The 27,806-nt window shown below is 39.2% G+C and overlaps 1 protein-coding gene across 5 annotated transcripts in view; it reads right to left on the bottom strand.

Annotated features, from left to right (window-relative positions):
- Positions 1–26,897, bottom strand: part of slc4a3 (solute carrier family 4 member 3) — a 65,994-nt gene extending 39,097 nt beyond the window's left edge. The window contains exons 1-6 of one of the 5 annotated variants that reach the window (XM_013270257.3): positions 25,661–26,897; positions 15,507–15,897; positions 7,553–7,727; positions 4,023–4,273; positions 3,648–3,838; positions 653–879 (exon numbers count right to left, since the gene is read on the bottom strand). In XM_013270257.3, the coding sequence (XP_013125711.1) occupies positions 653–879; positions 3,648–3,838; positions 4,023–4,273; positions 7,553–7,727; positions 15,507–15,560 (898 nt within the window). In that variant the 5' untranslated portion in view covers positions 15,561–15,897; positions 25,661–26,897. Of the gene's footprint in view, positions 1–652; positions 880–3,647; positions 3,839–4,022; positions 4,274–7,552; positions 7,728–15,506; positions 15,898–25,660 lie in introns of those variants that run through there. The other 4 variants (XM_013270258.3, XM_003443324.4, XM_013270259.3 and 1 more) reach the window with 4 other exon arrangements.
- Positions 26,898–27,806: the final 909 nt, after the last annotated feature.

The raw sequence follows: 27,806 nt of genomic DNA, 5'->3' as shown, positions 1-27,806 counted from the left end.
CAGCCAGCAGCACTCTTCCCTTACCCCTCTGCGCTATTACCAATTTCCTCTCCACCAGGTTTTATCTTCCTGCCCTAAGCCTCCCTCCAGTCCTTCTCTCTATTATTGCACTGTATGTCTCCACTCTATTAAAAGGAGTTTCTACACCTTCATCAACATGATGTGGGAGAAATGGTAATAAAATGACAATTTTATTACCATTATTAACAGTGGCACAGAGCATCGCAGTCTGTGATGCTGTCCAGTAAAAAGTACTAAACACACCTATCGATTTATTCACAGCATTATTAAATCAAGTTGAATTCTATATTTTTTTCTAAATATGTACATGAAAATGTGTGAGTAATGGCTGTTTAAACACTGCCCCGTGATTATAAATCAAGCGCTTTGAGGCAACAGTTGCTGTGATTTCGCGCTATAAAAATAAAACGGAATTTAATTATTTTCATGTTGCTTTCAATAAAATATCTCCCTCTGCTGGTATTGCATCTCACTGCAACTTACTGCAACTTCTGCATTCATGTGCTTTTCACACTTTGAAGAGGCAAAGCGTGAAATAGACACAGTGGACCGCTGTGTCTATTACATGTTTTTCTGCAATATTGGGTTGAACATAAACTGCTTTAAAAATGCAATGTAGTATTTTTCTTACTTTTCATGTCATCCAGATCAGCGCTGACCAACATTTGGGCTTCAGCCTCATCAGTGGGCACCTGCTGATAGACGGCAGTCTCCAGGGCAGTCATGCTGCCGATGCAGATCCGCTCCCGCAGGTCGTAGTTGCTTCGCTGGGTGCCCAGCAGACGGTGGTGGACAGGCTTCTTGCGGAACCAGCCATGAGGTGTGACTGAACTTGAGGGATCTGATCCTGAGGGAACACTGACAAAGAGCACAATAAGTTAAGCTCATGAAATTTTATAATTAATTCTTTGACATTAGGAAAGAACTTCAGTAGTTATTTATTTTATTATTTTCAAAAACAACATAGTCCACAAATCAACCATAAAGCATCACATTATAAAGTATTAACATACTTTATGTTAAAATCCTTTTTGTTAAATACTGTCTTGGCTCATGCACTGCCATTACTTTTCCAACAGAGGGCTTCACAACACAACAACAGGCCTGGATCTCCTCTCCAAGCCTCTGAGTCATCCTCAGCTGAGCTCACTCAAACACAGCAATGAAACGTTGCATGGCTCAGGCATGATGCTTGTTTCTGTGCTTTTATCCAGCAAGCCATTAGCAGAGACAAGGACTCGAATCGCCATGGCGCCCCTGACCTCCCAACAGCAAACTCCATGCATAATTCAAAGCATCACCAAATAATTCATATTCTGATGGTTATACTGTATGTGTTAGCAAGCCAGATATGAATGATTCAGCTGGAACCATTAATGCATCATAACTGCCCTAAGAACTGCATGTATGGGTTATAAATGTTATTGGCTTCCGATGACAAGTATCACATATCTAAAAATACAGCTTACTTAGCCTATGCTCTCGCATGCACCAGCCTGTTTTATATGTTTTGCTGCATGCAAAAGTATCCACACAGTTAAAGGTTTCAAATTCAGAAAACAACAGAAAGCACTGAATATAAAGCAAAACGTATTTAATAAATTTGAACCTGATAAAATGCTAAATTATGACTGTTGTTAGGAAAATGTAACCAGCAACATGCTCCTGTGATTGGCTTTATCACTACCAAATTCTGCCTTGTGAAACAGACAGCAGTCAGGGATAAACTGATAACAAAAGGCTGTTAAAGCTGCATAATTAAGTGGATGAAAGTTTAACAAAACACTTGTTGTAATGTGAAAGAATTTGCTCGCAATGATAATCCTAAAGCTAATCTCATCGCTGTATTTCCCCACAGTGTTTTAGCATCTTTTAGCATTGTATTTCAGTTTTATGGCCCACAGCTTTAATGCCCTCTCACTGCTTTAATCAGCTGTGTTTTCAGCTTCAGCAAGCAGCTGTTTCCAGCAATATAATCTTTAATGAACACACTGTTACCTGTCCAACATAACAGCCACACACAGACAACTTTAGCAGCTAGCTTGTGTAGATACTTGACCATTTAGCAGCTAAAAAAGGACACATTCATGAGTTGGTGGAGACCAAAATAGAGATGCACAGCTAAAAGTAGAGCAGTTTATGAGGTGACTGTAAATGTTTGTGTATGAAAGTATGCGTGTCCTCCTTTCAATGCATCCATGAACCTCTGAGGTCTCCCACTTTTCTCCTGCCTGGCAGCTCCACATTCAACATCCTTTGTCCAGCACATATCCACTACTCCTCCTCTGCACATGTGCAAACCACCTCAGCCTCTCCTCTCAGCTTTACTTTACACAGCTCAACCTGAGCTGTCCCTCTGATGTACTCATTTCAAATCCTGTCTATTCTGGCCTCTCCCAAAATCTTTGCATTTTTAGTTTTGCTTCTACTGACTTTCATTCCTCTTCTTTCCACAGCATACCAAAACACCTCTACGCTCTCTTCCACATGCTGCCTACTCTCACAAAAATGTCATCTGCAAACATCATAGTCCACGGACACTCCTGTCTGACCTCATCTGTCAGCCTGTCCATCACCACTGTAAACAAGAAGACGATCAGAGCAGATACCTGATGTAATCCCACACCCAACTTAAACCCATCTGTCCCTCCAACTGAACACCTCTCCCCTGTTCTCATACATCTCCTGCATTAGTCTCACACACTTCTCCACTACTCCTGACTTCCTCATGTAGTAACACAGGTCCTCTCTTTGCACCATCATATGCACTACAACCATTTTAGCGTCAAGTAGGGCTAATGTGGGGAACATAATTATTAGCTCTCATCCTATGCATGCAGGTCAGAGCTCATCACGGTGAGGGACGACACGAACAGTGGAAACTTTAAGGGCTGACTGATAACAAAAATCAATAGTACTGGGTGTGTGTTACTCCATATTTGTTCTTCAGCACAATTAACCTCAGTTAGCATTCTGCTAGCAGTTTACCTATGCTGCATTTCTGATACAGCTAAATTCTCAGTAAATCTGTTGTCAAGTAATATTGTTCTATTCCTGCTGTGAAACAATAAAACGCCCATGAAACACTGATATATGTGCACTGTATGACCACAGTGGAGGTTAATTAAGCTGTCCTGCACTTCTAAAATCCAGATTTTTGTAATTGTGATGCTGTCTGACAAACTCAATGTTCAAAACAAGAGCTGTGCCAAGAACTCGGCTACATTTACAAGCAAAGCTATCATTCGGAGAGAAAGTCAGAAGCCACTGAGTGACTTATTCAGGTCTGCATTGGCAGAAAGTAAACGGAAACACATGTGCTGCTCTTATTGGCTGCTTCTCTCTGTCACTCACAGACTTCTTCCTGAAAGGGGCGGGTTCAGCAGCCATACTAGTTTGATTTAAAGTTACCAATACTGAAACTCATTATTACAGAGTCAGAGTGCAAGTGTGCAAATTAACGACTGGAATTTAAAATACACTTTCTGGATGTAATATTACAGATTTGCCATCTTTGTGTTGTGCAGTGTTGCAGATTTTTTAGATGATGTGTCACTAATGCATTTTCACATTTTACAAATGTTTACTAGGACAGTGGAGAGGACTCAGATGTTGTGAAACCACACCTGTTGCATGCTGCTTCTCCTCCATCCATGTCATCGTTCTGTCCAGTAACAGTTATTCCCCCATTATGAGCCGCCTCCTTTATCAGAGTCAGAGCGGTTGTTTTCCTCGACAAAGGTTGTTCTACGTTTTCCGTGTGGACGATAGTGTGGTGAAGGGGTTCCCCCAAGTCCTCTTGGCTCCCCAAACTAAACTGAGAGAAAGAGGAGGATCAGTGAGGGGGAGGCATATGCAAATCTGGCTATATGTAGTAAAACAATAATCAAAACCACAGATAATTCTCTTTTGTTAAAGTATTAATGCCACAATCATCTTATCAGCAGCTCAGGTACATGAGTGGATTTTGCAAAAGTTACACTGTATAAGTCACATTTTACCTGTGGCTGGATTTCAGGCAGCTCTGTGGGAGTGGCAGCCACCCCTTGCCCTTCGGTCTCCGACTCTGCCTCTTCCTCGTCTACCTCGTGTATGGTGGGCGTAACATCAGAAGGCGGCAGCGAGGTCTTTTTTTTTCTCCGCTTCTTTTTGCGCCTCTTCTCCATGCTGTGTACCCTCTTCCGTAAACGCTGGGGCACGGGCAGGTGAGTGGACAAGGGGTGGTGCATATGGTGAAATGTGTGTCTGTGATCTGTGTCAAAGAGAGGCCATGACATCAGATGGTTTATTCACATCAGCTGACTGAGCAGCTCATTCCATATCACGTGAAATGCTTTTTCTTTGGTGATGTATACAGACTTCCCAGCTGCACATCCATGACATCAATCGCTCACTCCAACAGCTCAAAGGGGCTTTATTGGATTGCAAGCTGATGAATGTGGAGGCCATTTGAGTACAGTGAACTCACCGTCATGATCAAGAAACCAGACAGAAATAATTTGAGCTTTGTGATACATTATTCTTCACAAAGCAGCCATCAGAAGATGGGTACACTGTGGTCATAACTGGATGGGAATAATCAACAACAACAGGAAGGTTGTGGTGTTCAAATAATTGCCAGTTGATAATAAGGTTTTCAAGGTATTCCTAGAGAACATCCCCCACAGCATTACACCACCAAAGCAGCCTGAACTTCTAGGATGGATCCATGATCAAATTCACTCACACTACAATCCAAATGTTGTAGCAGAAATCAAGATTCATCAGGCAACATTTTTCCAGTCATCTGTTGCCCAATTTTAGCAAACCCATGTGAATAGTAGCCTCAGCTACCAGGAGCGGCATCCAGTGCGGTCTTCTGCTGCTTTAGCCCATCTTCTTCAAGGTGCAATATGTTGTGCATTTATGATGATATTCTGCATACTGCGGTGGTGACAAGTGGTTATCTGAGTTACTTTTGCCTTCCTATAAGCAGCAGTCTGACCAATTCTCCTCTGACAATTTCCAGTGTAAATTAATTCTGCACATGTTAAAGTCATTGGTCCTCCACAGAATGACAGCGGTACCATGAGGGGAGGTTTTTATTCTTAGCTACCTCACACATTTCAGCCTGTCTGAAAAACTCCTATACTTATTATCAACTTCTCCCCAAACAATTTCCAACTGGGAGTCAGCTCAGCAGAATGCAGAACAGTTTAAAGAATACTGGGATGGGACTTCTTGTAGTTTGTATTTGGCTAAAAGGGTGTATACAGTATATGAATATTTTTTTACCTTTTCTAGCCATTTACAGTGATAGATATCACAGAAAGTCATAAAAATAAAATGCAGACATTATTCTTTTTCTGAAAAATTATCGTCGCCAAACGTGTTGCAAAAACTTTCACTAAAATCACTAATTAGCATTATATTTGCATTTTTCCTCGTTTCAGGATGTGTGAGCCCTTTATATTCGTTGTTTCTCTCCTACTCTCTGTGCCCACACAGGCTGCAGCCTATATTTTAATACAGCCAACAGACATATTGTTCCGTTTCTTTTCAGACAATGAAAAGTTGCCGACTGAAACTGCACTTCTAATCAGCAATGGCTTCCAAGTAATTTCCAAGCGGCAGCGGTGTGCTGATGTGAGCTGTGAGCTTCTGTTGTTAAAGAAGTTGGAAACTTTGAGGACTCAGAACAAGCTGGGTGAGGGTTGCACACAGTTAAAGAGGAAGAGTGATGACAGGGGTCTGTGGCCTTAGAGAAGAGATGGAAACGCTGGCAAGCTATAAGGAATAATGGGTTATGTAAAAACTCCTTTGAAAATATATGGATATACTTAAAAAAAGCTGATATACCAGCCAGCCTTAGGACTACTTATTGTTTGCTTAGGCCAAGACTTTGAATTCCTTTGAATATCAAACACGCAGTGTAAAAACAGTGCAATTTTCAGTTGAAAGACTCTTCCTCTAATTCCTAAGACACTAGAAAGACATAATGAAAACACTCTTTAACAAACACCAAAGGAAAGCAGCTCCATCTTTACCAATATTAACTCCTGTCAGGTGGTGGCCATCAGCTAATCTCTTGAAAGCTAATCCAGCCTTTTACTCAACATACCCAATATATGGTGCCCTGCTTTCATCTAATCTCTTACCACAACGGACAGGGTCAGGATCAGCTGGGATACCTATGTATTTACAGTACAGGATATTTCAGCACTGATGATTGTGATGATGCCCAGCTAGCGACGATAAAAGATTTTTTTAAAGCACTGTAGAAAAATCAACATCATGTGCATTGTCACATAATGTGGCATTGTCTCATTTTGTATAGTTGTATACATGTATATTTTTTCATTTTTATTTTTACTGTTTGCACCTTTGATCCTGGAGGATGATATTTCGTCCCACTGTATACTTGAGTGCATATTGTTGGGTTGACAATAAAACTCGACTTGACTTGACATTGTTTCATTTCAGTGTGTCTTAAATTGTAGTCTTCAGTGTACAGAGTGTATAGGTACCAACAGCAGTGGCTGCAGTGACTCCAGCCATGCTCCCAAAAGTATAGGACAAATGTGTCTATCATATGGACACATGCCGTACGTCCAGAGGGGGACACATTAAGCACTTTTAAGTTTTGTTTGTAAAATTTCATATTTAGTCATGTATTTTAAGATTTACAATAAGCTTCTATGTCCATTACTTAAAAAAATACAGCCTTTTGAAATTCTTACGGATACATCCTGTAATTTGTTTGGACAGAGTCTCAACTTTTCCTCTGTAAAATACTTTGTGATCGTTTCCCTGTCTTGAAAAGCTCTATATAAATACATTTTACTCGCTTGCTTACTTTGTTCACAAAATCTAGTAAATAGTTCAAATAAGTGTGCAGTGCTCAATTCTAAGATAACTGTACATGGTAGAAATTCATACATAGTGTACAGAATGCACTGCAGAAAAAGTTGATGGATACCACATGACAGGAGTACTGCAACATGGCTGCTGGTGCCAGACGGTCTAGTCTCAGTATTTCAGTAACTGCTGATCTGCTGGGATTTTCCCACACAACCATCTCTGGGGTTTACAGCATCAGCTCTCTGGGTGAAAGGGCCTTGTTGATTATTGCTGATAGGAAGACAACAGTAACTAAAAAAAAACCCCACTTGTTATAACCAAAGGATGCAGAAGAGCATCTCTGAATGAACAACACATTGCAGATGGGCTACAGCAGCAGAAGACAACACCAGGTGTCAGTCCTGTGAGCTGAGAAGAGTGAACTAAGGCTACAGTTTGCAAAGGCTCACCGTAAATGAACAGCAGAAGATTGAAAAAATGTTGCCTGATCTGATGAGTAGCCCTAAAACAAAATAAAATAAATACAGAAATGCCAATGAAAATGAGTTTTGGCCAGTAATATAAGAACAAATCCAAAATATCAAATGTCAAATTCGACATTTGACTGCATTCTTCTCCCAGTGGCTTCTTTTGTTTGTGCAAGTGAAGCTATACTATCATGTGTACACGTGTGCACGGCAGCTTTGCTTACACTCAAAGTCTTTCTCAGTGTAGTGTCGCCCCATCCTGTCTCCACTGGTAGAAGCAGAGTCACTGATGATGTCTGCAAAGCGCTCCACAGACAGAGCTTTCTCCCAGTTCTCTTCCTCCTCTTCTTCCTCCTGGTCCTCCACGCATCCATCCTCATCTTCCTCTTCCACCCTTACCTGGACGACAGTACAAATACTTTCAGTAAAGACAAAAAAAGATGATTGACTGCATGGCAATAACCGTAACATATATCCAAAGGCCACTCTTGCCCCCTGACAGTGAACCTCGGCTTTAACAAGAAGTCTTTCCAGTTTGCTATAAAATCTATAGGTGATACATGAAATGTGTTACCCTGATTACTGTATTGTATATGCTAGCAAAGTGGGAAATCTAACCGGACAGTTCTTTAGCACGGCACACCTTGACTCATCAGAAACAGCAGCCACATGAGGGGAACATTCATGCTACATGAAAGTGTAATGCTAATTTGGGATGAATGTAGAACAAATAATTATTTTTGCTACTATTTTATATGGAAATTAGCTCTGCTGCTTTCTATTTCCAGACATGATTTGCACTCAAGCCAAAGATTTTTTTTTTGCTGTTAAAAAACAAAACAAAACATGTGATTGTATTTTAAAATAATTCTGCATCATCACAATAGGAACACAGCGACTGTATATTCTCCGTTACATGCACAGAGGACATCAAATCAATACAACAAAGTGCTAAGCAGCAAAGAACTAATGCACTAGAGAGCCCCTGGAGACAGTGAAGACTGATGGGAGTGTCCTGCCTCAGCTATTTGGTGCTTGTGATAGGTCAGCATCACTGGCACATGCTGTTTCCTCTGCTTCAGATTGGTGCTGGCACAGTGCGTACTTTGGCTACCGTTCAGTGGTCTCAGATTGCTCTGTGCCAGGGCTCCATTACTTCCTAATTACCAGCAGGATGAAGGGACAGGATGCATTTAATGATCCAAGCTACCTAGCTACACAAGGCCGAGGCAGATGTAGCTAGGCAGAATAAAAGAAAGGTTTTTTTTTTTTTAAAGTGAGTGAGCAGTGAACGCCTTGTTTTTACTGCATGTCCAGCTCAATTTTGTTCATGGTTTAATGTGCTCTGTGTTCCAATGAGTCAATTTCCCCATTCGCTTCCTCATTTCCTTCACCTGATCTAGTGAGGGCTATTCGTCAGTGTAAGACCCCGAATTTAATAGTCCCGACATATTGCAACAGGGAACAATATTCTAGGGAGAGTTTACTACAGACAAGGGGCCTAACTCTTTCATGTTAGCTTTGAAGTGAGACGAGGTGGAAGGACACAGGAGGTGGGCAACCCCAGCACAGGTGGTGACGGCGTGATACGTACAGGAATAGAATCACACACAATGGCTTACAGTGATTTGAAATATTGTATACTTTAAGTACCGTATGCCCAAATGAAAATCAGACTCTATTACACTAAAAAACGAAAAAATCAGTAATGTATATTCGTCCTGTTTGCTAATAGTGCCATCACTGTGGGTTACAATCTACTGTCTGTAGATGTAATATTTCATGAAAATTCAAAATCTCTGTGGCTGGTTTGGCCACTTTGAACCAATTAAAATTTAAAGATGCTTAAATTAAAAAAGTCCAATCAACACAGATGATAGCCTCTCTAACCTTTACTCTATAAACCGCCCGACATCTACTACAATATTAATATTTCATAATTTGTGGTATGGTGAGCCAGAGATGCATTTAAATATTTAATCAGCTACTGACTACTGTTCAGGAGCTTTGTGTGAGAGGATTAAGTGTACTCAGGTTAGTGATCAGGAAACACTAAGTGAAAGCCATCGGGGTTCTGTATGTGCATTTCAGTTATGAAGTTACAAGGTGAATTGGGATTACTGTGAGGTCAGTTATAAATGATAAGCTACTGTAAAGTAATTTGGATTATGTTACATGTGTCTGTGGTTCTCAATCATCCAGGTCATCGTAGTCTAAGGAGCTTGGAAAGGAAAGCATCTGGACTTCTTTAAGTTGCTTGAAGATGTTTCACCTCTCATCTTCAGTTTTAAGAGCAATTAGTGGAGAGTCCCAGATTTTAAGACCTATGGGAGTGTCCCCAAGAGGGTCGTGGACCCCCTATTGATCCTCTGCCTAATTACACGAGCCAAGGCGTGAAAATAGGTGTGGGCCACAATCACCCAAGGTTTTGGGTGAACCCATTGTAAAGCCTAGCCCCATTGAGGTCACATGGCCCAGGATGTGAGTGGGCATTAAGGCGTCTGGGAAGGGATCTCAAAACCGGATTTTAGATGGCACACAGTTGGTGTCATAAGCCACCGCCTCTGTTCAAAGATGGTCACTCATGGTGGACATAGATGGCTTCTTTCACTCCTCTAAAGGACAAAGGTCACTCTTTCCAGGATGCCAATGTTCACATTTTGGACAGAGAAGACAGATGGTTTGAAAGAGGAGTGAAGGAAGCTATCTTAGAGATCTTAAAACAAAAATATAAAATCTCATCCATCCATCCATCCATACATCCATCATGGACATGCTTAAAGCAGCACGCCTATTACATGTCCATTAGAAACCTGATATGATGCCAGAACTATCTTAACTGTCCCCTTTTAACAGCTGTACTCAGAGCCCTTGTTGAATGACCAAACTCTTCACCCAAAGTACATAAGTACTTCTGTCTTTGAGGTGATGTACTGCAATAGTTCATTCAAGTAACTTATATAAGTTTTTAAATGCAAACAGAGATCGCAGCATGCACTGTTTGACTGTCACAACTATACAAGGAAAAACAGCATGCATGATGGGAACTTTCTGTGTCTTTAATGCACGTTAAATTGGATCTTCCTTGTTTCTTCTCACAGTAATGAAAACTAAGTTAACCATGATGAAGCTTCATATTAAATTAGCGTCCTACCATTGTACATGTATTATCTAATGAAGTCATAGAGAGTAGCAGGTTCACAGGCTGTATTTCTAACATTTTTTTTTAAATAAAATAAAAAAGGAGGTCCCATTAGTTGTATCAAAATATGTTTACGTGAAAGAAAATAAAGATGAGTTGAATAAATTAGCAAATGTGAGACGAATGAGTACACATCAGCTACCAAAGCAACCATCAAAGAAACAAAGGCTTTGAATAAACTCTGGTTTTGGCTTATAAAAGTTGTAGCCAGGCCTTGCTTATACAACATTTAGGATACTGGAAAACACCATTGGACACTAAATTTAAAATCTAAAATGAACCTTTTACTAATTAAAACATAGGCGGATAAAAATATTTAGATCTTTAAAATTCTTCTCTTTGTGTTTCCTCGCAGAGTGCTCCTCTTTCTGTTGCTTCCTCCTCCTTTTATTTGGCGTGCCGTGTTTAAAGCGGTTTCCCTCTCGCTTAAAGCCGGGCCTCTTTGATTTAAGGAGCTGGCACGCTTCCCAGAAAAACAAATCACAACTAGCATAAATATCAGTATCAGTGTTTTGCTTTTCTTTTCACTGCACAGCTGATGTTTATGAGCAATTATTTCAAACTGAACCGTTTGCATAAATATGATGTTCTGAAATAAAATGAGGGATGGTGAGCTCTCCTCAAATATGGTTCAATTATTGCATGCACCCATAAGCCTTATGAGCCTAATTACTTCTGTTAACTTCTATAGAGTCCCTGTAGAAAACATTAGCGCTTTGTCTTCAGTAAATTAGCCCATTTATACCTGCAACATGCTATCAAATCGAAATATTCAACATACGTTGCGTTATCTTATACATATGCCCACGTTGCAGTATAGAATTGAAGTTTTTGAACAATACGATACCACACAGTATCAGTTTTAAGTTGAAGGTATACTTGGAACGCTTTTGGTGAAACCTTCAATTAAAGTTTACTACAGAGAGGACAAACTGACAGCACTGCAACCAAGTCAGTGATCCTTTTACGTAATAAGCACTTAAAATAAGAACTTCAAATAACTGAAGACCAAGCAAATAAAGAGATACCACTGATTTGTCAATTTAACATTTAAATGCAATACATCTGATTACCAAAGCTGGATACCTGTTTTCCTGGGGCTGTCAAAGAGTACCATGAAAACATAAGGACAAAAAGAAAATGTCTGCAACAAGTCATCATGTTTTTTTAATGTAGAAGTTTAAAAAATGTGGCAAATAAAAATTATAGAATTTAACCAGGTTTTTCCATGTGCCACATATGAAACATCACCGTTAGCACTGAGAAAAAACACTTAGGTACATAAGCAAAAGGTGCAATGCAAATATATGAAACACAATAAATTACAGGAGTGCAGCATCCCACATTACCAGCATATGATGATCAGTGCTGTTAGCAGTTATGTGCATTGCCCCATCAACATGCAGTCCAGAGGTGATCGGGCCTTTGCAACCGTAGCAACTAGACTCTGGAATAACCTCCCTGCTCATATTCGTACCTCCGAGTCTATCCAGTCTTTTAAGTTGTGTCTTAAAACTTATTTTTTTACTTTGGCTTTTAATTCAAAACTAGTTGGCTATTATCTGGCTTGTTGTGTTGTCACTTATATTGTTTCTTGCCCTGTTCCTTCTTAACAGTTTTGTTCTCATTGTCTCATGCTATTGCTCTGTCTGACTCTGACGCACTTTGGTCAACTCCGTTGTTATTAATATGTGCTATAGAAATAAATTTTGATTGATTTGATTGATGTGCCTTAAATTGCAAGAAACAAAAATGCTTGATTAATAGTAGTTGTGGACCACTGACAACCACTTTACTTTATAAACCAGGACCTATACTGTGTTGTTTCAGCCAGTTCACACCTCCAATGAACATGTCAAAGTGTCTTCCAGTAACCCTAAACCACACCTGCTTCAATTGGAGAGTGAGTGTGTATGTGGTGGTTAGAAAGTGTTTAAAGGTATAGAATAAAATACTGTAAAAATGTATGTGTGAATGGGTGAATGTGGCTTACAGTAAAAAGCGCCTTGAGTGCTCACTAAGTGTAGAAAAGCCTGGTATAAATACCAGTCCATTTACCATTCACGTTAAAGAGCAACACCAGTGGTCTCTGTGGCAACGGAGACCATTGGGCTTTGCTTTCATATGATTCATACACACATGCCCTCACACTAAACCACAAAAACAAAGTCTCGACTAGCAGAATTAATCAGACTATAGGAGACTAAAACCTGTGCAGAGAAGCCGCTCCGTCTCACTGCAGAGGCTCCGTCTGTGTATTTGAATACAGAGCTGACAAGTGATTGAAGGTAGAAAAGAGTCTACTCTTTGCAGCCAATCATTTAGCCTGTTATTTCCATCAAACTAAAATATGTTACATGCACTTTGGAGGACACGATTCCCGCTGTGCATAATGACACATCACCTACTTAGATGATAGAACTGTTTTTCCCTGAGATCACCGGCTATTCTGTTTCGCTTGAAGCAAAGCTACAAAGCATTGTGGAAAGCAGGACATGAGCATTTTCCACAGACCCAAGGGTGACTCATCACTGCTTGGAGAAATTGGAAGTAACAATTTAGTCTTCAAGACATTTCAGTGCTCTTTTCACTCCAGATAATCGTCTTGCTATTGTGTAAGGAAATGCTATCGCTCAAAATATGAGCAAGGATGTACACCAAGCCACACCAGAGTCTAAACAGCAGGATTTTATGACCAAAGTCAACTCATTAATTGAATCTCTGCAATTTGCTCAACTTCAATGAACTCTGATATGCAAATATGGTCTGATCATTATCCATTCCTGACCTTGGATTGAAGAGTTTTGAGAATTTAAACAGAGAAGGCAACTGAGCTTATTATCAGTTTTGCACGATCCACTTAATTTCCTCTGCCAAACTATAAACTGCTCCACCAAAAGTAATTGTAGACCACTATAAGAGCAGATGGTGCAAATATGTCTCCTGAGTACAATGGGTCTTGTGCTGGCATGTTTCTGGCTGGCTAGTACGAACGATAGCAGTTAGTTTACCAATGGACTGTCAGCTAGTCCTGTAACATTGGTGCATGCGGCCGAGCTTATGTTAATTTAAAATGTTATTGCTTGTTGCCATATGGCGAAAATATAAACAATGCCTTTGGAAATATTGGAAACAAGCCCTTTGTTTTCGGTACACATGGTGCTTCAAAGGGCAGCATTAGCCTGAGGATGACAGAACAGTAATGGCCAAATGCTTCCGACTGAAGTAACAGATCCAAGTAGAAAATATTCAAAACAACAACAAATATTATGTTTTATTGCCTACTGTACACCATTATGGATATGGGAATATCTGCAGGCATTGCTCTCTGGTCGAAACAAGTGTTCTGGCAGCTAACTGCTGTGAAAGTGTGAACTGAGTGCTGGAGATGTTGCAGCTAAGAACTGACTTAACACTGACTCAAACAAATCATTTCATGGCTATCTGTCAAACAATCATGTGAAGGCTTGTTTTCTCACTTAGCTTTCCGATCTCAAGCCACTCTCGCTAACAGCACCGAAGTCTCTGGAGACCTCCTGTAGCTTTAAATGAGCACGACTCCATTGTACAAGCTGCTATAATAACATCTGCTACACAACACTTTTCTTATTCTGCATATCAAACTCTATTTCATTAAGACCAATTTGCTTCACTGGAATGTATTTCCTTTATTCTCCAATGTAAACTAACATTCCAGGTTTAAAAGAGCCAATTATACCAATCAGGCATCACATTGTGACCATTGATATCTGAAGTGAATGACACTGATTATCTCTGCATCATGGCAGATGTTACTGGGTGGGATATTTTAGGCCAAGGTAATGCCATCCAGAGTAATAGAGTAAGTAGCTGGTTAGACACCATGTTTCTTCAAGGATTGACCTCAATTCTATCTGAATTTAGAAGCAGGAAAGGTCATGCAGGCCTTTATGTATTTAAGACATTTATGCAGTTTAATTGATGTGTGTCATCTGACCTTGTGGATAGATGAAGCTGGTTATCAGATGCATAGCAATGAAAATGTACACTATGTCTTGTAATAATACTGCCTAAGTATAAGGACAAAAGACGATTATTTCTAACCTTCACTTTCTGTATTGTAATGAATTCTGTATCCTGACTAAAACTCTTCAATTAAACCATTCCTCGGGAGATGCTCAGTTAGCGGTTTTACAACTACTCTTTCAATAATATTTAAAATAAAAGCAAAGTTGGAGATTTATCTATAAATAGCTAAGACAGCTAGGTCAAGGTATGTCTATTTTTGAGTAATGGTTAAATTACCATCATTTTAAAGACCTATTCTACTAACCCACTAATAAATGTTGGGACTTCTTTGAGCAATATTCTAGGAAAGGGGTGGCTGTAGCTCAGGAGGTGGAGCAGGTCATCTACTAAACGGAAGGTTGGTGGTTGGATCCCGGGCAGTTCCAGTCTCCATTTGGCAAGATATTAACCCCAAGTTGCTCTCCAATGCATGCGTCAGAATATGAATGTTAGATAGAAAGCACCAAAGCGTATGAATGGGTTAATGTGGTTGTATAAAGTGCTTCGGGGCTCCAGGACAGTAGAAAAGTGCAATATAGGAATCAGTCCATTTAATAGACACGTTGAGGGTTTGTAGAACGTATGTATTGACGTTAACACCAAAACTCAAGCACTTCTGATTTAAGGCTTTTTTTTTTTCAGTGGCGCTAAAGTATCCAAGGTCATACGCAGTGAGGATGTAAGACTGTTAACAAGATAACAGACCTCTGTGGGAGTAGAGTTCAGGTAGCTGCTCTGCACTGTGTTGGCACATGGCATTGAAAAAGATCAAAGTAAATAAATGGCATCCTTGAAGTTTCAGAAAGACATCTACTGTAATGAAATTCATTAACCACTCCTGTGCAATCCATTATAATATTATTAAGCTAACTATCGTTATGTTTATTTTTATAAGAACAGGTTCAGTTTAAGAAAACAATAACTCTTACCTGCTGTAGGTTTATTAACACATCTATGTCAGGGGCATGACCTCCTGTAGCCATGGGGCCCGCCAAGCAGCCAGAGGGTAGAGCAGACCTCTAAAACGAGCAGGGTCCCGCAGGGAAGTTGACTAGTGTGGTTGGAATGAGGGGAGACTGGCTATGGAATTGCTGTGGGGAAGATGATGCGGTGGATGTGACTGGTCCAAGAGGTGGGTGACAAAGGTCAAAGTGTTTGGGGGTTGGGGTCAGGTAGGGTTTGTATCTTTGGGAGAGGGGAATAAGCAGGAGAGAGAAGGAGGGAAAGAAGGGCTGCACGGCAGGAACCTGGAGGAGGACGGGATCAGCCCTTCTCTTTCACTGCTGGGGATCCAGGAAGCCTTTGGGGTGGCATAACCTGCTGGAGAATGAACAGGGTAGGAAAGGTTAGCATTCAGATATGATGTATAGTTTCTCCAGTGACCAAGCACATGTAAGGTTATGCAAATATTGTACCTAATCACCATATGCTGATGGATATACACCCCAAAAAACAGTTATATATAACCACAAATTACACACAGTAAACTAAAAGTCCACAGACAAATCTGAAAACAAAATGTGAATCAGAAAATCTAATTTTACATTTTTTCCTTTTTTTTAAATTTTGAGGGGTTTTTCAGCTATAGGTAGCTTAGCATAATTACAGGAAGCCGTCCAAATTAAACAATGTTCTGTAAAAACATAACAAAATCCACCTATAAGCAAGTCTAAAATTTGCTATTACTGACTATAAAGCGCTTTGAGTGCTAAGAGCAGAAAAGCTTTATATAAGAATGAGTACAACAAAAAGATGTTGGAGGTGTTTGCTTGCAGATTGTACTACCTTGTACAAAGGCAGGGTAGCTGCTTTGATCAAGCTGGTTGGCTTGTACATTATTATTTATGTAAAAGTATATTCAGGTGGTGGTAATGTAATTGACATTGACGTAGCTTTTGCTTTTGCTGGAAAAATAAAGCTATATGAATTTTACTTGAATGTCACTAGATGGCGATAGCTGTGGTTAGAAAAAAATACTTAAGCCTGTGCTGTTCTGGTGGGTTTATGACTTCACTTTTTTTCTTTTTTTGTAAATCATGATCACTAGCCAATGAGCAAGCGGTTATGCTGCCTATGTGACAAAAAATTGTTAAACTGAAAGAAAGTCTGAGGGTTTGGTCACTGACTGCTTGGCTTTTTATGTCATAATTGAAAATATGGCCAATAAAAGTATATATCTGAGTGACGGTAATAACATTTAATACGTAAAATGGCATTACAGTAGAAGCCATTATTTGTCTTTGGTGTAGTGTGACCTAGATAAGTTAGTACAGCTATTTATTACAGTAAGTCAGGTAAAGTAATTATATATTGGAAACAGCTATTTCCCTCCTTCTCACCTAGCTGACATTGGCAGGGAAGCAGGGAAATCTAGAGCTCTGTACAAGAAAATACCAAACTGATGCAAAAACCAGCTCACTGTGAGTCTCCGTGGGACGGTTACCATTATGTTAAAATTAAATTTCCAGATAGAAATTAGCATCTCTGTGTGATGTTAGAGACTGGCTACTGCACAACTCCCTCACTCTTAATGAAAACAAAACAGAAATTATCATCTTTGACAGTCACATGCCTTTGAATCAGCTATCGGAGACCTTAGGATCCTATGCCAGTCATCTATCGTCTACTGTCAGAAACCTTGGAGTAGTGCTGGATAGTTCCCTTAAATTAGATAAGCAAGTGGCTGCAGTGGTGAAAACCAGCTTCTACCAACTGCGCCAAATTTCTAAGGCAATGCCCTACCTACGACACAATGACCTTGAAAAGCTCATTCATGCTTTCATAACTTCAAGACTGGACTACTGTAACTCTCTTTATTTAGGTCTCCATCTTTCCCTTATCCAACGCCTGCAGTTAGTCCAGAACGCCGCAGCACGCCTTCTAAGCGGCACCAGAAGACATGACCATATCACACCCATCCTTGCCAACCTTCATTGGCTCCCTGTCAAATACCGTATCGTTTTTAAAATTCTTTTATACACTTTTAAAATTTTAAATAACCTGGCACCCAGTTATTTGATCGACCTCCTTAATCTATACGTCCCCACGAGAGCACTCAGATCCTCTAACCAGGGGCTCTTAATGCAACCAATGTCTCGACTGAAGACTAAGGGGGATCGTGCTTTTGCTTTTGCCGCACCAAAACTCTGGAACAGCTTGCCGTTTGATGTCCGTGCGTCGGAATCTATCCAATCCTTCAAATCACGGTTAAAAACCCATCTGTTTAAGCTTGCCTTCCAAACAACTTAGTTTTAACCTCTCCCTGGTTCATGCTTGCTGTCACGTCACCATTCTATAACTGTATTTCTTTGCTGTCAATTGTATTTTCTGCTCTTTTATTGCTGTAACCCGCAAATGCGGCTCATCTGTGAAGCACTTTGTTGTACTCGTGACTTTTAAATGTGCTATAGAAATAAAATTGAAATTGAAATTGAAATTGAAATCTTACTAGCTCAGTGACTGTTAAGATATCTTCACAGGTCATTACTGCTGGTGCTCCACGAATTAAATGATTAAAAGTCTTTAGATCAGTTTCATAATTTGAAAACCCCAGTAGCACACATACACAAAGAGCAGACAGCTGAATCATCCTGAAAATGTCAAAAATAAATGCTAGTGATTGGACTGGTCTTAACATGATGGAAAACAGGTGCTTCTCTTCCATGTAAACATGCCAGTTGTTGGTCTGTAATTATATTATTCTGGGCAGTGCAGGAGGGGACGGGGCAGCAGAAAGAGCTGCCATTTAAAATCCACCAACTCCTCCAAAGACTGAGTCTGTGCTGTCTATAATTTTGGTGTGCCTACATTGCTTTGCCAGACCAGACAGAGAAGGAAATACCAGAATACGCTAATCCGAAAATCCTTCTGTCATGCGCAGGCTTTACTTTGAATAACTCATATTTTTGAATTATTGAGCTAATAATATCCCTTGGTTTTTATAAGGCTTAGCTGCAGTATAAACAAGAAGGACGCAAAACAGAAAACATTAGACTAAATTAAGCAAATAATAAGTAAGAATGTACTGCCAACATAAAATAGTCATGGGAATTAATGAAACCCAATTAAATCAACCCTGAGTGACCAGTTGTGTTTGGTGTTGCCATTTTCCCACGGTCACAATATGAGGCTCCACATCTGTCTCAGTTTTATTCAGCTGACTCACTTGCTCCCTTTGAGACATTTACATTTGGCTCACAGCTCACATTATACACAAGGCACTGCACAAATAGAAGTACTGTAGGCTGCTGAGATCTACAGCAGTTTGAGGTTATGTCTTTAACAGTGAGGTACTATGCACATGCACTCCATAGTACTGCATTAACAGTTCAGTTAACAGCAGATGCATGTACCTCCCCTGCATAACCACAGGCTAACCCATTGTGAGTAACTCTCAGTGTTTTAAAGCACAGCTTTATGGATATGCAATGAAAATATACATCAAGCAACGTGAATATTGAGTGGTAATGGGGTGAACATGGAGTAGGTAGTCACACCGCAAAGCTGACCCATATCTTGCCCTGCCTACCACCACTCAGACCAGTGCCCAGTGATATCAAATGTCTCACCCCCTTGACACAGCCATGTAATCAGAGAGCTCTGAATGGTTCTGCCTTTGAATGTGTGAAAGGATTGATATATTAGTGATTGTGTTACAGACACTGGCGGCGGAAGCAGCTGAGGAACGTCAACATAAAAAAGGAAAACAAAAGGCCTGGTAAACATCCAGTCTGTAATACAAAGAATCAGGGTGACTGGTCAGGGTGTGATCCTACCAAGAAAAGTAAAGATGAGATAACGGTAAAATATACTGATCTGTTAAACATCAGCAACTGAGCAAGAAAGAAAAAACATATTTATATGACGATGCAATGATTGCATAACGAATGTGAGAAAGAAATCCTTGTCATATCACAAGTACATAGCAGGTTGGTAGATATGCCAAAAAATGTGTTTACAGACATGCATTTCATTTGCTCAGATTTCTATGTAAAGTGGATGCTTAACCTTGCAATTGACTTTATAAATACCGCCATTCTGGGACCCCTCTACTTGACAGCCACCTTGTTTAAACTGTTACCTGTTTCAAGAGATCAGCATAAAATATCAACTGCCAAAAGTAATTTCGATCACAAGGTCTAGAAGTTAGAAACAAGCTGTAAAAAAGTACCAGAAGAATTCTCAAGACTAGGAGTTTTAAGGATTAGTCACTGAGTTAATGGAATTAAATAACCATACCAATTCTGAATGTACACTAATACTGATGTCAATAGTTGGGCCTATTGGTGGTTAGTACTATACATTACAACACATATACTATTGTAGATTTACAAGACATCTGATGACTTTATCAGAAGTTCTGAGTAAACATGGTATTTACTAACATTTGATAGACCAATTAATACATGATTTATTAATAAAGAAATGTAATAACATATTAAATGATAAAGAAAATAACTGCAACCCCACTTAATTTAAATTTGCCTATGTGTTTTTTTATTACCTCTATAAAGTAGAAAGTCAAGCCCAGCCCTACTCTCATATGATGCATAGAATTTAAGCTGTTTTCCAGTTTACAGTCCCTACACCTGTGCAAGCTGCTTTGCAACCCAGCTCCATTACATCTCCTTCTGCCCATGCTGTTTTAGAAAAACTTTGTGTTCAAAAACTGGTTTCAATCGTTTTTTTTAACCTATTAGAACAAAAGGACATTTAAAAAAAAAATCTTATGCCGACACATAAATAGCATAAAAGTGATGTTTGTAATTTAAAAGAAAAATCACAGGCTCCAGGCGTACTAGCCTATGTGCATGGAATGGCTGTTATGCAGCCATCTGTTCATAACCATTTCATAAACACATTAGTTGTTGTATTAAACGGCAAAGACATATATTTAATTTATTGACTGCATTAATGTGATTAATAATTCTTGCCTTGTGAGCATCTGCGGTGCACTTTTGACCAAGGAGGGTTACGGTCACTCTTTCTACCATGTTTGCTGGGTATAACCGCATTTTGAGAATTTAAAGTAACATACCACTAGTTCCAAACTTTGCAAAGAAAAACCACCGTATATGTCTCAGTTAATCCAAGTGATAGAGTATTTTCAGGGGTATTCAGTTTGATTTATATAAGAAGAAGAAGCTAATTTGTTTTTGTGTCTGACTGCAAACTTTTTGTTTATCATGCATAAATTAGCAGAGTGTAATGTGCACAGAGGCAGAAAGCCACAGATGCTTGTAGAGTTACTGTTCAACAGCTTGGTGTTTGTGACACATCATTTAATCAAGGTAATCGCAGCGGATCAATACATCTAATGGAGCTATCTTTTGGTGCAGCCATTCGCAAATTAGGTGTTGTAGCCCCCAGATGGCTGCAGGGACTCAACTAACAGCACTTTAAAAAGACTTTTAATCTAATGTGGCATAACAGCACCACATGGCACATATTCAAGTTAAATAACGTTGAACAAAAATAAAGGTATGTAGTATTTTAAAGAATCTTAAAACCGATACTGATATTTGATGATTTTAAAAATCTGATATTCCAGTATATTGGCCAATATAGTTTTTTGTTTCCGACACATATAGCATCAACAGATTTTCTTCATATTTTTTAAGCTATTTATTTACTCGTTTACACTTTGCCCGACTCAGGATCAGCCTGTTGTTGTATTTCGGTGTTGTCAACAGGGAAGTTGAAAAATGCCCTCTGGTGGCCAAACTATGCAACACCAACACTCACAACATGGCCTAAGGGTGTTTCTGACTTGTCCTCTTTACTTTTTTAAATGTTCATTTATCAAACAAGTGCCGATACTTGTAGATCCACAAATAGCTAATATAGGCTTTATTGTATTACTTGCTTTTGCCTTGTAGCCTTTTACATATTATGGGATGTGAGACAGTATATTTTAGAGCCTTAACCACAAAGAAAAACACAATTTCAGAAGTATTAATTTAGTCAGTTAATTGTGGTGTGACATTGTTAAACTGGTAAGCATCGCCCACGTTAGTGTTCTGTACTGGCAGCTACTGCAGCTCTTTATAGGATGTCAAGAAACTGTCATTAAAAATTTATTTTTTGTATGTAAGAGACAAGATTCAAGACTTGTTAGAAGCTTGTATAACTAAATTGTAGATTAAGTCTTTTTATGCTACTCAGAAAAAATGCTAATGACATAAGTAAAAAAGGGTGGAATAAATAAGCCTGTGGCTGGAATGTGGCATCTTATTAACTTTAATTTTTGACTGATAAAAAAATGTTAATGCAAACAGCTTCCCCTCAGGTAACAGAAAAGTCCATTTAGTTTCTAAATCAAGTGTAGTAAGCATGAAGCCCATGACTGAATTTTAAATTTAAGGTAAACCTTGAAATGTTTACCTGGTGTCCCTGAGATTTTGCTGCTCCATCATACTAAGCAGTTGTAATGAAAGACAAAGAAACCAAAGAAAGAGAGAGTGGTCGAGTTTGACAAAGAATTAGTCTTGGCATCAGTGTAGAGACATCTTGCAGACTTTCACAGTGCACACTGACAAACATGGACAGGACCTCACATACAGTGCAGAGGGAGAGTGTAAGATCGTGACTTGCTGTTAACCACATTTAACCTGTTAAATCACATGTATCAGCCTGAATACTGCTAAAAACCTCATGTGAATATAATCTGTGCAGACCACTGCTGCACACCAACTCATCTACTGGTCTCAAAGACTGCAGTAACAACCACTTCTCCAACTCCAGGCCAGATCGGGGCACTTCAGACACAGCATTGAGCTATTTCTTCATGTATAGATCTAAATTTAGAGATAAGTGGGCAGCAAACTCAGAGACATGATGGCTCATAATTCTACAAAGCCTCAAACTTGAACACAATGATGCTACAGACTTAGAGTGCAATATTTTGAGCTTGACGACCAAAAAGTATAAACCTCTTTTCATAACGACAGTCATCAGTTTTGTGCATTCATATTGTGAGACTGGAATGACAATGATAAATTATTTATTCAATCTGATTTAATTCAGACACTGAATTTATCATTAATCCATTTCTAATTATTATCTCAGACGCCATAAACAATTTATATCACAAAATCAATGTTAATAAAACCAAATGGAGAAAAGATTAATGTGTTTATGTAAAGCTCTTTTTTGAATTCAAACAAGTGATAATAAATTAAATTTCATTGGTGCTGTTAACAGCAGTTATACATAACATTTTAAATAATTCAACAACAGAAACAAGGTCACTGTGACTCTAAACTATCTACAAAGTTTTTATTGCAACCATAAGCAGACAAAATGAAAAGAGCTACTAGGTTATTCTCCCAAACTAAAACTAGGTTTGATTAACCATTTTCATTTTCATCTGAAAAAATTACCTGACTAACTAAAATGACTGAATACACAGAGAAAGTGTATTTAGTTTTATTCTTTGTCAGTACAATTGGACAACACACATCTATTGAGATCTCTAAATGACTGAGAATAAGGGGTATTAAAAACATTTTGTCTTTGTACTATAACAACATTGTTGATTTTCCTAAATCTAGTCTCGGACAAACACCATCCACAATCCATATTATAGTCATTTAAAAAAATAAAACTACCAATGTCTTTTTTCAGGGGAAAAAACTAAACTAAAATAAAAATAAAGTTTCAAAACAATATAAAAATGAAAAAGTAATTCGTAAATACAAAATTATAATAACTGAAGCAGATTTCTGTCTCGTCTTCACCCTCACCCCCAACCAGTCACCAGATGGCCACCTGAGCCTGGTTCTGCTGGAGGTTTCTGCCTGTTGAAAGAGAGTTTTTCCTTCTCACTGTCACCAAAGCACTTGGTCATAGGGGGTCATATGTTGGGGTTTCCACTGTTTTCCTTGTATTATTCTTTTGTATACAATATAAACCACTGTGAGGCAACTGTTGTTGTGATTTGGTGATACATAAATAAAACTGAATTGAATTAAAAAGATTTGGCACAGAAATGGTCAAATCTTCTTTTCAAGAAGATAGACACCTGCTGTTCAACTTTTAGCAATAATGTAAGTATGATGGGCGAATCAACAACTTTCAACCAGAGTGAAGTGTCTCAGCAAACTACTCAAAGAATTCTTACAGTACAGACTTCTGATTCTCAGTACTGTGAATCTAAATATCCACCTGTTGCTATCATCAGATCAAAATGACGTTGGTTTACTACCAAGCTAGTTGCCTATTTTATGCTTGTTTCTACTTGGCTTTTGTTATAATAACTTGTTTTGGCAGTGACACCTGGTAAGTTGTTCCAGTAATAAAAGTAAAATGTTCCAGTAAAATGTAAGGTATTACAAGTCAGATTTTCAGTTTTTCCCATTAAGTCCATTATGTTTTTGCATGTTTTTCACTTAATTTTACTGACGTACCTGTTTTTCAATTACTAATCAATCTTTCTAACTACACCAGCTTTAACCAAACTAAACCAACAAACTAGCTCATTAGTGCGAACAGTCTAATAAAATTACTTCCTCACCAAAACAGAGGAACAAACTTCTTGACAGGTCAGTTTCCCGACTGGTCAGTTTCAGTTTTCTCTAATATTCCTTTTTCAATCCTTAACATTTTAGCAGCTTTTTGGCTGCTACAACATTTGGCTTTAAGCCCCAAAAGTGACCATATTGGGAAGAGAGGATAAGGGTTAAGTCAACAGCTATGGCTACAAGCTGAAAGCGTCCACTGAATGAGTGCAAAACACAGATACATAAAGCAGCTAATTAGTATAAAGTAACAGACTAATGAAATACTCAGATGTGCTACACCACACAGCAGCCCATATTATATGTCAGATAATGTCATTAACTTCTCCAACAGCACAAACATAGTCAAGAGGTCCAATTCAGTGACTTGAACTGGTGAATGTGAGGCTTACCAGACACCAGCTAGCTACAGCTACCAATGCTGGCACATCTGCCAGTTAAGCAGTCGTAACCTTAACTTAAAGCCTCGAACAAATCCAAACTGGTGCACTTTTGTTTACTGTGCTGTTCGTTTCAGCTGAACTGTCACAAGGGAGTCTATTAAAACTGACCGGCCTTTACATCAATTGTTCAAATGACCAAATAAGCCGACCTCAAGTTGTCACTAGAGGAATTTTATGGCACTTTTTCAATGGCTTCACATTTCAGCCCTGGAGGTTGCAGCTTGGCTTTGCCATCAGCTGTTAACTGCCCCATACGGACATCTGAAATATTGTCACATCTGGTTCAAATGACGGAAATGACCAAAACTACAGTCTGCAAACCAGTAGGTAAAGAAATGGTAGCTATGTTCGTTTTTATATAAGCTACCAGAGGTGTCAAACTCAATGTCACTACAGGTTACACTGCCAATTTTCAGGCATATCAAGAACCACGCATGCTTTAATAAATTCCAAAATGGTCTTAGATTGTATTGTTGCATGTCCTGTATATTATTCAAAATTTCAACCAAAAATTCAATAAGGTGCCTAGTCATCATACATTTTTTTCACATATTCAGTTTGTGAACAAATCAGTGGGGAGATTTCAATCAAACTGAAAAATAACACCAAACTAACTGCAGTTTTCCAGATCTTAAACTGTTTGGCAAGCAGGAATAAAAATTTGCAAAGTGCCTGATGTGGTGCACGAGCATATTAACAATACTAATACTATCAAAATCAGTGCCTTGCACTTGGATGGAGGCAGAAATAAGAGCAAGATAACTTAAACACGAGGCAATTCTTCACTCTACTACAGACAGAGAGGAAATGATTCTCACAGGGTAACCTGAGCCTCTACACATTATGGCAAATCGTTCATGCTTTATTATAAAATGTGAGTGTTTATGTAATGTAAACTGAATTATGCTGCCATAAAATGCAAACAGGGAGTGAGATGAAACCTCCGAAAGGCTTCTTGTTTATTTATGATAGCTGAACAGCCCTTCTGGAGGACATATTGTCAGCTGAAATCCCACTCAGCTCCTTCTGGCTCAGACATAAGTGGCTCGATGATCAATACTCGCACTCAATTCTGAAATTCCTTATTTATAAAAACAGAGAAGCACAAAGGTGCCAGGTTACCTCCACTCCGCTGGTTTCCACGGGAACAAACAGGCAGCTTCTTTAAACCTTCAGTTCCTGGAAATCCTCCAAAAACAGCCCGAGTTTACTCTCCTCAGCAGACGACGGTTGCTGAGTCATTACTATGTGACCTTACCGCCACCTCCAGCTACTGTTTGAACTTGAACGTCGGACTATTTCACACAATCCAGAGCCACCGATCTTCTGCGAGCGACAACTAGAGCTACTTTCTGCGATAAAACAACAATATCGACTATCAGCGTACTACAATGAGCACAACGCCACCGCCTCCGACTCGGAGGAGCACTGCTCCACCTGCACAATGAGTAATGAAGACGTGTCTGCCTCTCCAGCAGCCCCTGCACCCACAGACAGCGCTGCACCTGCGAGGACTCACTCTGCAGCCTTCCTTTGCAAGCTGGCGTGTCTCAGTTTGAGCGAAAGCATTAAATCCGCAGCATTAGGCAGCCATTTACTTTGCCAAAGCACATGCATGTCTTTGTTGCACGGCAAGTATCCACGCAGCATCACGCTGATGCCACGGTGCGTAGTTGCCCACTCAAAACTTAAGGCTGTAACGCTTGCATGGATCATTTCGCGGACTTACCTGCGTTTTCACAGAGCAGTTTGCACAGAGGAGAAGAAGCTACAAGCGGGAGATGAGGCGACTATAGGAAGCAGCAGCGGGGCTCGTTCACTCAGTAACCTTTACTGGAGACACGCGAGGCAGCCTGCTGGATCTGCCAAAGGATGCTCAGGCTGACCACGTGACTGGGGAGGACAACCTGCCTATCTCAAGTTACCGATGGACACAAAATCTAGAGCTTAATCTAAGAAGAGTCAGAGGAGCAGACAAAAGCAACAAAAAACACACAAAAATGTCTTCAGTAAACAATTCTTACAAAACAGATGACCAGCTTTTTAAAATATATATATATATAAGTGGAAGTATAACAATATGCCTCAACACATGTGGATTAATCATGCTGGCATAACTACACCGGGAATAGAATTCTCAGAAAAACTGGAGGAGTAGTTCATAGTTTTACACTATGCCAAGTCATCCCCGAACCTTATGTGTGGCACCCGTGACCTGAACAGTTTGTGTTTTTCAGGTCTGTACTTATGAACTTTGCATCATCAATATTATTTTTGTTTATTATTGTTGTTGTTGTTATTTCCAAAAATAAAAATAAAATCAATACAGAAAAGAAGGAAAAAGGGCAAAAGAATTATAACTTCTGAAACCAAACCATATCAAGAAAAATAAGGGGGAATTTCAGATAGATTGGACACTCTCTCTCTCTCTCGCTCTCTCTCTCTCTCTCTCTCTCTATATATATATATATTATGTATAATTCAGTTTCTCTGTGCATGTATAAACATAACACCTGTGTCATCCTTTTACGTTTATAAAACTAGAATTTTTTAAAAAGTGATTTTACTAAGGTGTTTGTAATTTCACGCACATCCTTCATCATCCTCATTTTGTGCATCAGTTTTCTACAAATTGTACTTGTGGGGTTTTTTCTAATTATTTTTCTAATGAAATCTGTTTTTTTTTTCCTTCTCCACCCTTTTGTTATTTTTAATTATGGTGTTATTTTCAAAAATCCTGATCTTAACTCTACTCTTCAGGTCTTAACTGTGGTCTTAAGAATTCCAAAAAGTTGATTCTGTTCATCTGGACGTAGCGTTTTCAGTTCAACGTTTCGTCACTCATCCAAGTGACTTCTTCAGTCTCAGCTGACTGCAGGTTTCCCCAACCTTATAAACAGTACATTTGCACAATAACTGAAACCAGCCCACCAAATGAACAATGGGCTGTGAGGTCAGTTCCTTGATCATTAATATACAAATTGTCAAGACCATTGATCAAAGGCCATGAGTACCATTCACAGAGAGTTGGGGAACGGTTGCAGTCACAGCATTGTGAGATGTGGTCTTAAGAACTTATAGTCTTGATTGTGGACTCTGGATCTGCTAGCCCTAAACTAAAACCACCATTACTGCCTCTACAAGTATGGCATGGCCTACTTAATGAACATAACCTTAAATTCTGTAGCTGCTTTTACATATAACCTTAGACATAAGAATAGCCAAGTACATACACACCTAACAGAAAAAGTCCCAGCCTTTTGATCTA

The sequence above is a fragment of the Oreochromis niloticus genome, linkage group LG16 (genome assembly GCF_001858045.2).
Source record: "Oreochromis niloticus isolate F11D_XX linkage group LG16, O_niloticus_UMD_NMBU, whole genome shotgun sequence".
NCBI classification, from domain to species: Eukaryota; Metazoa; Chordata; class Actinopteri; order Cichliformes; family Cichlidae; genus Oreochromis; species Oreochromis niloticus.
The sequence above is the reverse complement of the archived record's forward strand: the minus strand, read 5'-3'. Positions and strand labels throughout refer to the sequence as shown.